Source organism: Esox lucius, chromosome 12 (genome assembly GCF_011004845.1).
Source record: "Esox lucius isolate fEsoLuc1 chromosome 12, fEsoLuc1.pri, whole genome shotgun sequence".
NCBI lineage: Eukaryota > Metazoa > Chordata > Actinopteri > Esociformes > Esocidae > Esox > Esox lucius.
Genome location: NC_047580.1, coordinates 1,419,696 through 1,432,058, shown reverse-complemented (window position 1 = coordinate 1,432,058; position 12,363 = coordinate 1,419,696). Strand labels below are relative to the sequence as shown.

At 40.9% G+C, this 12,363-nt stretch overlaps 1 protein-coding gene across 4 annotated transcripts in view; it reads left to right on the top strand.

Moving 5' to 3' along the window:
- The window catches only part of otud5a (OTU deubiquitinase 5a), an 83,428-nt gene that overhangs the window by 38,344 nt on the left and 32,721 nt on the right, over window positions 1–12,363 (top strand). For all 4 annotated transcript variants that reach the window (XM_013132731.3, XM_013132732.3, XM_013132730.3 and 1 more), the window contains exons 3-5: window positions 10,594–10,658; window positions 10,743–10,899; window positions 11,096–11,244. In XM_013132731.3, the coding sequence (XP_012988185.1) occupies window positions 10,594–10,658; window positions 10,743–10,899; window positions 11,096–11,244 (371 nt within the window). The remainder of the gene's footprint in view (window positions 1–10,593; window positions 10,659–10,742; window positions 10,900–11,095; window positions 11,245–12,363) is intronic.

The following is a 12,363-nucleotide window of genomic DNA, read 5'->3' as shown; positions in this document are numbered from 1 at the left end:
CGGAGGGGTGGGATGCTGAGCTCCTACCGCCACCGCCTCCGGAGTGGCTCGAAGAGGGGTTCCTGCTGCCACCCTGGAGGGGTGGGACTATGAGCCCCTGCTCTTGCCACCTCCTCCTTCTGCTCCGGTGCCGCGTCCACCTGTCCCGGCACATAGTCCTGCTCCGGGACGGAGCCTCCACCTGTCCCAACGCTTTGTCCTGCTCCGGAGGAGGAGCCTCTATCTGGTGCATCGCCCTCCCCCTCTTTGCTATTATAAGTCTTGCGGTCAGGAGTGCTGTTTTTGATTGTCCCTAATTAAAGGACAATCAAAAGCCACGTTGCCTCTAATCTGGGACCCAATTTATGTAGCCATTGTTTGGGCTTTTGGTTTGTGGATCATGTTTTGTGCTGTTTGCCTCAGTTTGCGGTTGTGCCTCTCCTTTTGTTGTTTTATTTTACTAAGAACATGAAATTGATGTTTCCCTTCTCTCGCTCTGTGCCTTGTCTTGTTTTTACATTTCTATTGATTAAAAAAATATATATAACAGCCATGCGTTAGATCACTACTCAACTCTTGATTGGCCAACATCGTGTGCCAAGAGCTGCAAGGAAGTTATTTATGCATGTGCCAGATCACGAAACAACTAGAGAATGGCATGTTAATAATGCAATTTCTTGTTACATTTTTTTTTTTTACAAAAATGCTATGGGCTTATTGAGACAGTGAGTTGCTAGTTTTACTAGTCCCGACTTCACTTTTTACTTGCCCTGGGCCATCAGGCCATTGTTTTTGTCGAGCCCTGCAAAATAATCAGAATTTTGCAATATCCCTTGGTATGTCCTGCTAAATAATCAGAATTTTGCTAAATCCCTTGGTATATCCCATGGCAAGGCAGTCGATTGTAATTGCTGAAAATTAATGTTTTCAAAATCATGCAATAATATAATGGGGGGGGGATCTAAAGTGTCTGACTCCCATGAATGGTACTATATTGTCAGCTACTTCAGATCCAAATGAACATTTTATATATACAGTTGTTCCGGTCCCGTCCCACCGGGAGGAGACCCCGGGGAAGACCTAGGACACGCTGGAGGGACTATGTCTCCCGGCTGGCCTGGGAACGCCTCGGTGTCCCCCCGGAAGAGCTAGAGGAAGTGTCTGGGGAGAGGGAAGTCTGGGCATCCCTGCTTAGACTGCTGCCCCCGCGACCCGGCCCCGGATAAGCGGGAGAAGATGGATGGATGGACAGTTGATCTCAAAAGTTTGCATACACTTGGAAAATTGGCATTATATGTACCATTTGTACCATTTGTATTTGAGTGAGTTCAAAACACATATTTTATTTATTTTGGGATTCACATTCTACTGTAAGTCATAACAAAATGGCACAATCATGAAACAAAACATGGCAGCAATGAAAAAATCTACTGACCAATGTTCAAATGTCTGCATACCCTTAGTTCTTAATACTGTGTATTGCCCCCTTTAGCATCAATGACAGCGTGCAGTCTTTTGTAATACAGTGTGGAGAACAAGTATTTGATACACTGCCGATTTTTCAAGTTTTCCTACTTACAAAGCATGTAGAGGTCTGTAATTTTGTAACAATCCAGAAAATCACATTGTATGATTTTTAATAAATTAATTTGCATTTTATTGCATGACATAAGTATTTGATCACCTACCAACCAGTAAGAATTCCAGCTCTCACAGACCTGTTAGTTTTTCTTTAAGAAGCCCTCCTGTTCTCCACTCATTACCTGTATTAACTGCACCTGTTTGAACTTGTTACCTGTATAAAAGACACCTGTCCACACACTCAATCTAACAGACTCCAACCTCTCCACAATGGCCAAGACCAGAGAGCTGTGTAAGGACATCAGGGATAACATTTTAGACCTGCACAAAGATGGGATGGGCTACAGGACAATATGCAAGCAGCTTGGTTAGAAGGCAACAACTGTTGGCGCTATTATTAGAATATGGAAGAAGTTCAAGATGACGGTCAATCTCCCTCGGCCTGGGGCTCCATGCAAGATCTCAACTCGGGGGGATCAATGATCATGAGGAAGGTGAGGGATCAGCCAAGAACTACACGACAGGACCTGGTCAATGACCTGAAGAGAGCTGGGACCACAGTCTCAAAGAAAACCATTAGTAATACACTACGCCGTCATGGATTAAAATCCTGCAGCGCACCCAAGGTCCCCCTGCACAAGCCAGCGCATGTCCAGGCCCGTCTGAAGTTTGCCAATGACCATCTGGATGATCCAGAGGAGGAATGGGAGAAGGTCATGTGGTCTGATGAGACAAAAACAGAGCTTTTTGATCTAAACTCCACTCGCCGTGTTTGGAGAAAGAAGAAGGATGAGTGCAATCCCAAGAACACCATCCCAACTGTGAAGCATGGAGTTGGAAACATCATTCTTTCAGGATGCTTTTCTGCAAAGGGGACAGGACGACTGCACCGTATTGAGGGGAGGATGGATGGGGCCATGTATCACAAGATCTTGGCCAACAACCTCCTTCCCTCAGTAAGAGCATTGACGATGGGTCGTGGCTGGGTCTTCCAGCATGACAACGACCCCAAACACACAGCCAGGGCAACTAAGGAGTGGCTCCGCAAGAAGCATCTCAAGGTCCTGGAGTGGCCTAGCCAGTCTCCAGCCCTGAACCCAATAGAAAATCTTTGGAGGGAGCTGAATGTCCGTATTCCCCAGCGACAGCCCCGAAACCTGAAGGATCTGGAGAAGGTCTGTATGGAGGAGTGGGACAAAATCCCTGCTGGAATGTGTGCAAACCTGGTCAAGAACTACAGGAAACATATGATCTCTGTAAATGCAAACAAAGGTTTCTGTACCAAATATTAAGTTCTGCTTTTCTGATGTATCAAATACTTATGTCATGCAATAAAGTGCAAATTAATTACTTAATAGTAATACAATATGATTTTCTGGATTTTTGTTTTTGATTCCATCACAGTTGAAAAGTACTATATGATAAAAATGACAGACTTTTATCTACTACATGCTTTGTAAGTGGGAAAACCTGCAAAATCGGCAGTGTATCAAATACTTGTTCTCCCCACTGTAGTTGTCTATGAGTCCCCGAATTCGTGCAGGTGGTATAGCTGCCCATTCGTCATGGCAAAATGCCTCCAGGTCATGCAAAGTCATCTTTTGTGCAGAAGAATGCAAACTGTCTGCCAGTATTTTCTAATACTGGCAGACAGTATTAGAAAATACTAACCCTAACCCAATCATCTTGCTATCAATTTTCACAAGATTCCCCCTGCCTTTAGAGCTCACACACCCCCAAAACATCAGTGAGCCACCACCATGCTTCACAGTGGGGATGGTGTTCTTTTCACTAGGCCTTGTTGACCCCTCTGCAAACATAGTGATCGTAGTTGTGACCATAAAGCTCTATTTTGGTCTCATCACTCCAAATTACTGTGTGCTAGTAGCTGTGAGGCATGTGAAGGTGTTGTTGGCATAATGTAACCAGGCTTTTCTGTGGAATTAGTGCAGTAAAGGCTTGTTTTTGGCAACTCGACCAAGTATCATCGTGTTGTGCTCCTGGATACAACAACACTGTCCTTTTCCAGAGCAGCCTGTATGTCTCCTGAGGTTACCGGTGGGTTTTTCTTTGTATCCCGAACAATTCTTCTGGCAGTTTTGGCTGAAATCTTTCTTGGTCTACCTGACCTTGGCTTGGGATCAAGAGATCCCTGAATATTCCACTTCTTAATAAGTGATTGAACAGTACTGACTGGCATTTGCAAGGCTTTGGAAATCTTTGTATATCCTTTTCCATCTTTATAAAGTTCTTGTTACTCAGGTCTTTTGACAGTTATTTTCGGCTCCCCATGGTTCAGTTTCTAGCCTGCTCAGTACATCCACATGAGAGCTAACAAACTCATTTACTATTTTTACACAGACACTAATTGCAATTTAAAAATGTGAAACCTACCTTAAATTACCATTTTCACTTGTGTGTGTCACCTTGTGTGTCTGTCTGTAAGGCCAAACATTCAAGGGTATGTAATCTTTTGATCATTGCCAATTTGGGTGATTTCTGCTTTCATTATGATTTAAAAAGGAGCTAAACAACTATGTGATAATAAATGACTTCATATGATCACTATCCTTAAATAAAAGACAGTTGTTTTGCATAATCAGTCATATTTTCAAAATCAGTGCCAAAATTTCACAATTTCTGCCAGGGTATGCAAACTTAGGAGCACAACTGTGTGCACAACTGTGCTTTTTTTTGACCTTATATTAATCAGTTCCAGTTACATTTAATGCCCTGAAATTGTAATAGTACACTAATACCCCAATATATAATCTGAATGCCTATACTTATACATCATCACTTCATAAATGTTTGAATTCATTCCAGAATGTTGGCTTGTAGAGTCAAATAAAAGCAAATGCTTACTGTCCCAAAGATTTCTGTCTGTACTTGGATGTTTATGTGCTTGAAATAAGTCCAAATGAGCTAAAACAGTTCCATGAAAATGTTGCTGAATTGTGTACTGTCATCCACTTTGGCGGATGTGTGGCTGGCAGCCCTATTGGATGATGCAAATGGTGAAGTGGGTTCTTTGGAATGCAAATGTGTAAATAAAGATTCAATGTAGCAATGTCATGCCTTGCCGACATGATTCCAGTAAAGAAAGAATACCTCTAATATCTTACATTTGTTCTCTATTGACTGGTGACTTTAGTGTATATTATTTCTAATTGAGATAAACTTTATCAACAGTTGACAGACAAGCAAACTAACCTGACTCTTTCTGTAGATCTGCATAGAGCCCTGCCCCTTTCTTAGAAATGCATGCACTGGTTACTTACTAGCACTGCATCCTACATTGGTTGTAGTTAGTATGCTTGTGGTTTCTGCTTCTATGTATAGGCTTGTTGGTCTCTTTTCCGTTCTTCTGAAGTGTATCTATTCAGATCTTTTCTCAGTAGTCTTGCTCTAAGTATTGCTACCTCTTCCTTTTTTCTCACCAGTCTTCTCCCAGTTTACCGGTGCCCTGGTATTGTTATCTGTAAACTCACCTCCCGTGGCCAATTCGAGAGGTGTATTGGGGTTTCCAGACTTTTTTCCCCAGACTCTTTTACAATATAGGCGCCCAATTGGAAATATCAGTGCTTTAGCATTTTTTTATAACTTAACCCAGATCTATGCCTCAACACAATCTTTGAGGTGTACAGAGAGTTCATTGGGTTTTTGATCATACATGCACTGTCATCTTATAGACAGGTGTGTGCATTTCTGAATTATGTCTGTCAATTGATTTTGCATGGTGACTCAAATGGTGACTCAAATCAAGTTGTGGAGACATCTCAAGGATGATCAAAGTTTAGGATGCATCTGAGCACAATTTGATGTGTTGTGGCAAAGGGTCTGAATACTTTTTTACATCAGATATTTACATTTAAAATGTTCAATAAATTGGCGCTAAAGTCTAAAAACATGTTTTCGCTTTGGCATTATAGGATATTGTGTGCAGATAGATGGAGGTACAAATATATTTAATAAATTATGAGACTATATAACAACAAAATGTGTCTGAGGGTCTGAATACTTTCCGAAGGTACTGTGTGTTGTAAATTAGGGCTGTCATGATTCATTTAGTAATTATATTACAAAAAATCCTTAATTAGAATGTACTGCATTGAGGCTACTAAAGGAAAACATTGAACTCTCCTGGTCCCAGCAAGAAAAAAGACAAAGTTTGGCAACATTTCACTGTAAAAAGCGATGATAACCTTGTTGGCTGCCGCTTCTGAAAGACTGAACTTTTGTTTCAAAATTGCGCTTCATCCACGCTGCAACATTTGAAGCATCCATTTACATGGATTAAAATCAGAAATGCTGAAGTTAGGTTTCGATTTAGCTCTGTTAGCTATTGGATACAGATTGTGCGTCTCCTTGACTACAGAATGCATTCTCCCGTGAGGGAGGGTAGGTGACAGAGTTCATGGATATTAGAACACTAGATAGGCTGATGTCATAGAGCCCCATACATCCGAATTACCAGTGTGATGTTAGCCCCCGAGGAAAAAGATTGGCAAAATAGGCTCAGTCGTTTGTGCTTTGTTTGTGCCGTTACAATTTTTTTTTGCGCTGCTATCATTTCATAGATCTCATCTCATCTTCATCCGCTTATCCGTATCAGGTCGCGGGGGCAGCAGCTCCAGCAGGGGACCCCAAACTTCTCTTTCCCGAGCCACATTTGCCAGCTCTGACTGGGGGATCCCGAGGCTTTCCCAGGCCAGTGTCAAAATATAATCTCTCCACCTGGTCCTGGGCCTACCAGCTGGACGTGCCTGGAACACCTCCCTAGGGAGATGTCCTGGGGGCATCCTAATATCTAATTTCATAGATATTTAAGAATTTTTTATAAGTTATTCTGAGGTCACTCAGCCCCAAAATGCTCCAGATTAAACCAAACTAGTCTCATTTGTTTGTGCTTTGTTTGTGCTGGTTTGTGCCGTTAAAATTATCGTTTGTTCTGATTGGTGTTTTATATATTAGTAATTTAATTATAGCCCCCCAACATGCTCAAAATTCACAAAATATAGGCTCAATTGTTGAAAGTGATTTAAAATGTATTAAATGACGAGAAGAAAACTGGTCAGGGAGACCTCCAAGAGGCCTACAGCAAAATTAAAGGCACTGCAGGAATTTCTGGCAAGTACTGGCATCCGTTAGAAAGCTGAAGAGGAAGTTAGCATTTCAGCACGACAATGACCAAAAGCACACATCCAAATCCAGAAAAGCATGGCTTCACCAGAAGAAGAGTAACGTTTTGGAATGGCCCAGCCAGAGCCCACACCTGAATCCAATTGAACATCTGTGGGGTGATCTGAAGAGGGCTCTGCACAGGAAATGTCCTCGCAATCTGACAGATTTGACTGACTGAGTGCTGTAATAAAATCAAAAGGTGCTTCAACAAAGTATTAGTTTAAGGTAGTGCACCCTTATGCAACCAGGTTATTGTTATTGATGTTATTGTTATTGAGTTTTTTATTTTTCCCCCTCAAAGATTTCAGTTTGTTTTTCAATTGAATAGGTCACATTAAAGGTGGAAAATTATCATGATTTATCTTTGTCTCTTTTTCTAATAATCATCAGTACTTATACAACAAGGGGGTGTAGTGAAATACAGCACAGCTGTCTTACGTCAACAATACATTTCCATTCCTAATCATCACCTGAGTGGGCAAATTGCCCCTCCTTTCCCCAGGAGGCTAAAGGAATATTGTAAATGCTCCTTTCAAGACAGCTGGCCACATACCTACAGAACAAAGAACAGATACACTGATGGTTTTAACAGATTAACAAATGGTCAGAGAACCCAGTGATCCGCTGATAACATTTTTGATGTGTGCCACAAACAAACAAATACCTCTACTTGTCTAAACACAACTCATAAGGATCTGACACTATTATTACTAAGTATGAGCATACTGAAACATTGTCACCTCCAACCGTCAGTTCTGCAGCAATGAACACAGACATTTGTTTTACAAACCCGATTCCAAAAAACTTGGGACACTGTACAATTGTGAATAAAAACAGAATGCAATGATGTGGAAGTTTCAAATTTCTATATTTTATTCAGAATACAACATAGATGACATATCAAATGTTGAAACTGAGAAAATGTATCACTCTAAGGGAAAAATAAGTTGATTTTAAATTTCATGGCATCAACACATCTCTAAAAAGGCCATGTGGCATCCCCTCTTCTTTTTATAACAGATTGCAAACGTCTGGGGACTGAGGAGACAAGTTGCTCAAGTTTATGAATAGGAATGTTGTCTCATTCTTGTCTAATACAACCTTCTAGTTGCTCAACTGTCTTAGGTCTTCTTTGTCGCACCTTCCTCTTTATGATGCGCCAAATGTTTTCTATGGGTGAAAGATCTGGACTGCAGGCTGGCCATTTCAGTACCCGGATCCTTCTTCTATGCAGCCATGACATTGTAATTGATGCAGTATGTGGTCTGGCATTGTCATGTTGGAAAATGCAAGGTCTTCCCTGAAAGAGACAACGTCTGGATGGGAGCATATGTTGTTCTAGAACTTGGATATAACTGTCAGCATTGATGGTGCCTTTCCAGATGTGTAGGCTGCCCATGCCACACGCACTCATGCAACCCCATACCATCAGAGATGCAGGCTTCTGAACTGAGGGCTGATAACAACTTGGGTTATCCTTGTCCTCTTTAGTCCGGATGACATGGTGTCCCAGTTTTCCAAAATGAACTTCAAATTTTGATTCGTCTGACCACAGAACACTTTTCCACTTTGCCACAGTCCATTTTAAATTATCCTTGGCCCAGAGAAAATGCCTGCGCTTCTGGATCCTGTTTAGATACGGCTTATTTTTTGACCTATAGAGTTTTAGCCAGCAACGGTGAATGGCACGGTAGATTGTGTTCACCTACAGTTTTTTCTGGAAGTATTCCTGAGCCCATGTTGTGATTTCCATTACAGTATCATTCCTGTATGTGATGCAGTGCTGTCTGAGGGCCCGAAGATCACGGGCATCCAGTATGGTTTAAAATAAACACGAATATCTAATGATTTTCTACATCTAATAATTTTTTCCCTGTCATTATCAATGTAATTTTCACATAGCTTTCCTTCACTATCTAGCCAACTTGCTAAAATAGGTATTCACTGTTCTAATGCTCGTGTTGCTTCTATATATTTTTGTTTCTGGAGTATACGTTTACATGAACCCAAACAAAGCTGGTCACTGGCCTTCAGCTTTTACTTGCAACCATGGCAGTAGGGATAGTGTCAGTGCTGACACTCTGCAAGAGACAGTTTTTTTAATTTTACAGATGATGTGTAAAGGTTATTATGGAAAATGATGCACAATATACCTTTTAGGGTTAACCCTAACCTTTTAATTAGAAATACATTCATGGTCATAAGTGTGAAAATTAAGTAATGGAAAAAGGTGGTCTGGTCTGATGAATCACGTTTTCTTTTACATCACGTGGATGGCCTGGTGCGTTTGTGTCACATACCTGGAAAACTTATGGCACCAGGATGCACTATGGGAAGAAGGCAAGCCGGCGGAGGCAGTGTGATGCTTTAGGCAATGTTCTGCTGGGAAACCTTGGGTCCTGCCATTCATGTGGATGTTACTTTGACACATGCCACCTACCTAAGCACTGTTGCAGACCATGTGCACCCTTTCATGGCACGGTATTCCCTGATGGCAATGGCCTCTTTCAGCAGGATAATGCGCCCTGCCACAAAGCAAAAATTGTTCCTGAATGGTTTGAGGAACTCAACAACAAGTTCAAGGTGTTTACTTGGCCTCCAAATTCCCCAGATCCCCAGATCCATGGAGGCCCCATCTTGCAACTTACAGGACTAAAAGGATCTGCTGCAAACGTCTTGGTGCCAGATACCACAGCACCCCTTCAGAGGTCTAGCGGAGTCCATGCCTCGATGGGTCAGGTCTGTTTTGGCGGCAAAAGGAGGACTTACCCAATATTTGGCAGGTGGTCGTAATTTTATGGCTGATCCTGTATGTTGTAGTGGTACCGGAATACAGATGTACATTTACAATACTATTCTTGTGGTACACTATGTTTTACAGTGTACCACAAATCAAACACGTAACAAAATGATCAGTACTGTTCATCAAGCCATAATGTAGGCTTGTGTCCTAATAATTGTTTTTCTTTTGTAAAATAAATAATTGGAAACATTTTGTATGGGAAATTAGCTGGATTTTCCACTGACAATCTTAACCAGCTCTCCTACACCTGTCCATGTGAATCTTCAATACTGTGCTCAGGGTTTAAAGACATTACATTTCAACCACACATGGATTTGAGAACTGAAAGCAGTCAGCTACTCTGCCCTAATTTTGTACCAGTACCTTTAACTAGTTATTAGTTGTATATGGGTGTATTTACATGTATGCACTGCCAGGTTTTGTAACAGGCATTATTCAAGGACTTTAGTCAATGTCTGTAAAGTTTAAGACATTTAGGGTCAGTGGTATGCTTGTTGGTGAACCATAAAAGGTTTTTGTGTTTCTATTCTGTTTCTATTCTGTTTGTTTCTGTTCCCAACCTTCTATAGATGTTGATACTGAGAAAGAGGAAATTGACTAAGTTTCTCAGAAACTTTGCGGCTTTACCATGTGACTTGCTGGACTGAAAATTAACTCCGGTTCTCATTTGCATATTTTGCGCTAGTAGAGGAAAAACCCTTTTGCTTTGTTTACATCTGTGGACCATATGTGTGACTCAACTCTACACATATAAAACTGAATATTAAACAAAGATAGAGCCCACCAAATACTGTTTAGGGTCTGTCTATGCATGTTTTTTCACTGCTAAATGTTATTATTATTGATTAAACTACATTGAGATACATTAGTCATACTTTGTCAAATTTTTCATTCATATGCCTCTTAATACATATAAATATAATCTAGGCGTGGTCAGAAAGACTGTATAAAATGGGCCTGAATAGATTTGAATTGGTGTGCTTTAATGCATAATGCAAATGTTGTCTTATGTTGTTTTGTAACACCTGATTCTCTTTTGTTTACAGCTGATCAAGTTTATGGAGACCAAGATATGCATGAAGTTGTTCGTAAACACTGCATGGATTACTTGGTATGTTGTATTCTTTCTTCAGTTCCTTGTTAGATTTCCCCTGTTGGGCTTTTTTTGTAATGAAAATGTGTGCTAAAATTTCAGATGAAAAATGCAGACTACTTCTCGAACTATGTGACAGAAGACTTCACCACATACATCAACAGGAAGAGGAAAAACAACTGCCATGGGAACCATATTGAGATGCAGGCTATGGCAGAGATGTACAATCGTCCAGTGGAAGTTTACCAGGAGGGCACAGGTGTGTGTTTTTGTAGTGGGCTGTGCCAGATGCACGATTAGCAGTGCTGCTTGGTACTGTATACACAGTTTGTAATTCTGTAATTTTATGAGCTTTGAGCCTACGTTAAAGCGATGACTTTTAGGCAGTATTGGATTGTTTTTCTAATATTTCTGTTAACCATTTCCACCCCTGTTTTTCGGTCCTTCGCCCTCAGAACCAATCAACACGTTCCATGGCATTCATCAAAACAATGACGAACCAATCAGGGTCAGCTACCATCGTAACATTCACTACAACTCTGTGGTGAACCCTAACAAAGCCACAATTGGAGTAGGCCTTGGGCTTCCTGCTTTCAAACCAGGGGTGGGTACCTACGTTATGTCTGCATGAATTTAAATCAACACATAGTTTGAAGATATTTCCTTGCAGTTTCTTCCAGTTGTGCACATAGTTTTTCAAAACCTGGCAGAAATTGCGAAATATTGACATTGATGTTGAAAATATGACTGATCATTAAAAAAAGCAACTGTCTTTTATTTAAGAATTGTGATCATATGAAGCCATTTATATCACATTGTTGTTTGTCTCCTTTTTAAATCATAATAATAGAAATCACCCAAATGGCCCTGATCAAAAGTTTACATACCCTTGAATATTTGGCCTTGTTACAGTTACACAAGGTGACACACACAGGTGAAAATGCCAATTTAAGGTGAATTTCCCACACGTGTGGCTTTTTAAATTGCCATTAGTGTCTGTGTATAAATAGTCAATGAGTTTGTTAGCTCTCATGTGGATGCACTGAGCAGGCTAGATACTGAGCCATGGGGAGCAGAAAAAAACTGTCAAAAGACCTGCGTAAAAAGGTAATGGAACTTTATAAAGATGGAAAAGGATATACAAAGATTTCCAAAGCCTTGCAAAAGCCAGTCAGTACTGTTCAATCACTTATTAAGAAGTGGAAAATTCAGGAATCTCTTGATCCCAAGCCAAGGTCAGGTAGACCAAGAAAGATTTCAGCCAAAACTGCTAGAAGAATTGTTCGGGATACAAAGAAAAAGCCACAGGTAACCTCAGGAGACATACAAGCTGCTCTGGAAAAAGACAGTTTGGTTGTTTCAAGGAGAACATATGACGATACTTGAAGAAAAATTTGCTGCATGGTCAAGTTGCCAGAAAGAAGCCTTCACTGCGCATGGGGAATCTTGTGAAAATTCATGGCAAAATTAATGCAGCATGTTATTAGAAAATACTGGCAGACAATTTGCATTCTTTTGCATGAAAGCTGCGCCTGGGATACTCTTGGACTTTCCAGCACGAGAATGACCCTAATCACAAGGCCAAGTTGACCCTCCAGTGGTTACAGCAGGAAAAGGTCAAGGTTCTGGAGTGGCCATCACAGTCTCCTGACCTTAATATCATCAAGCCACGCTGGGGGAGATCTCAAACGTGCAGTTCATGCAAGACAACCAAAGACTTTGC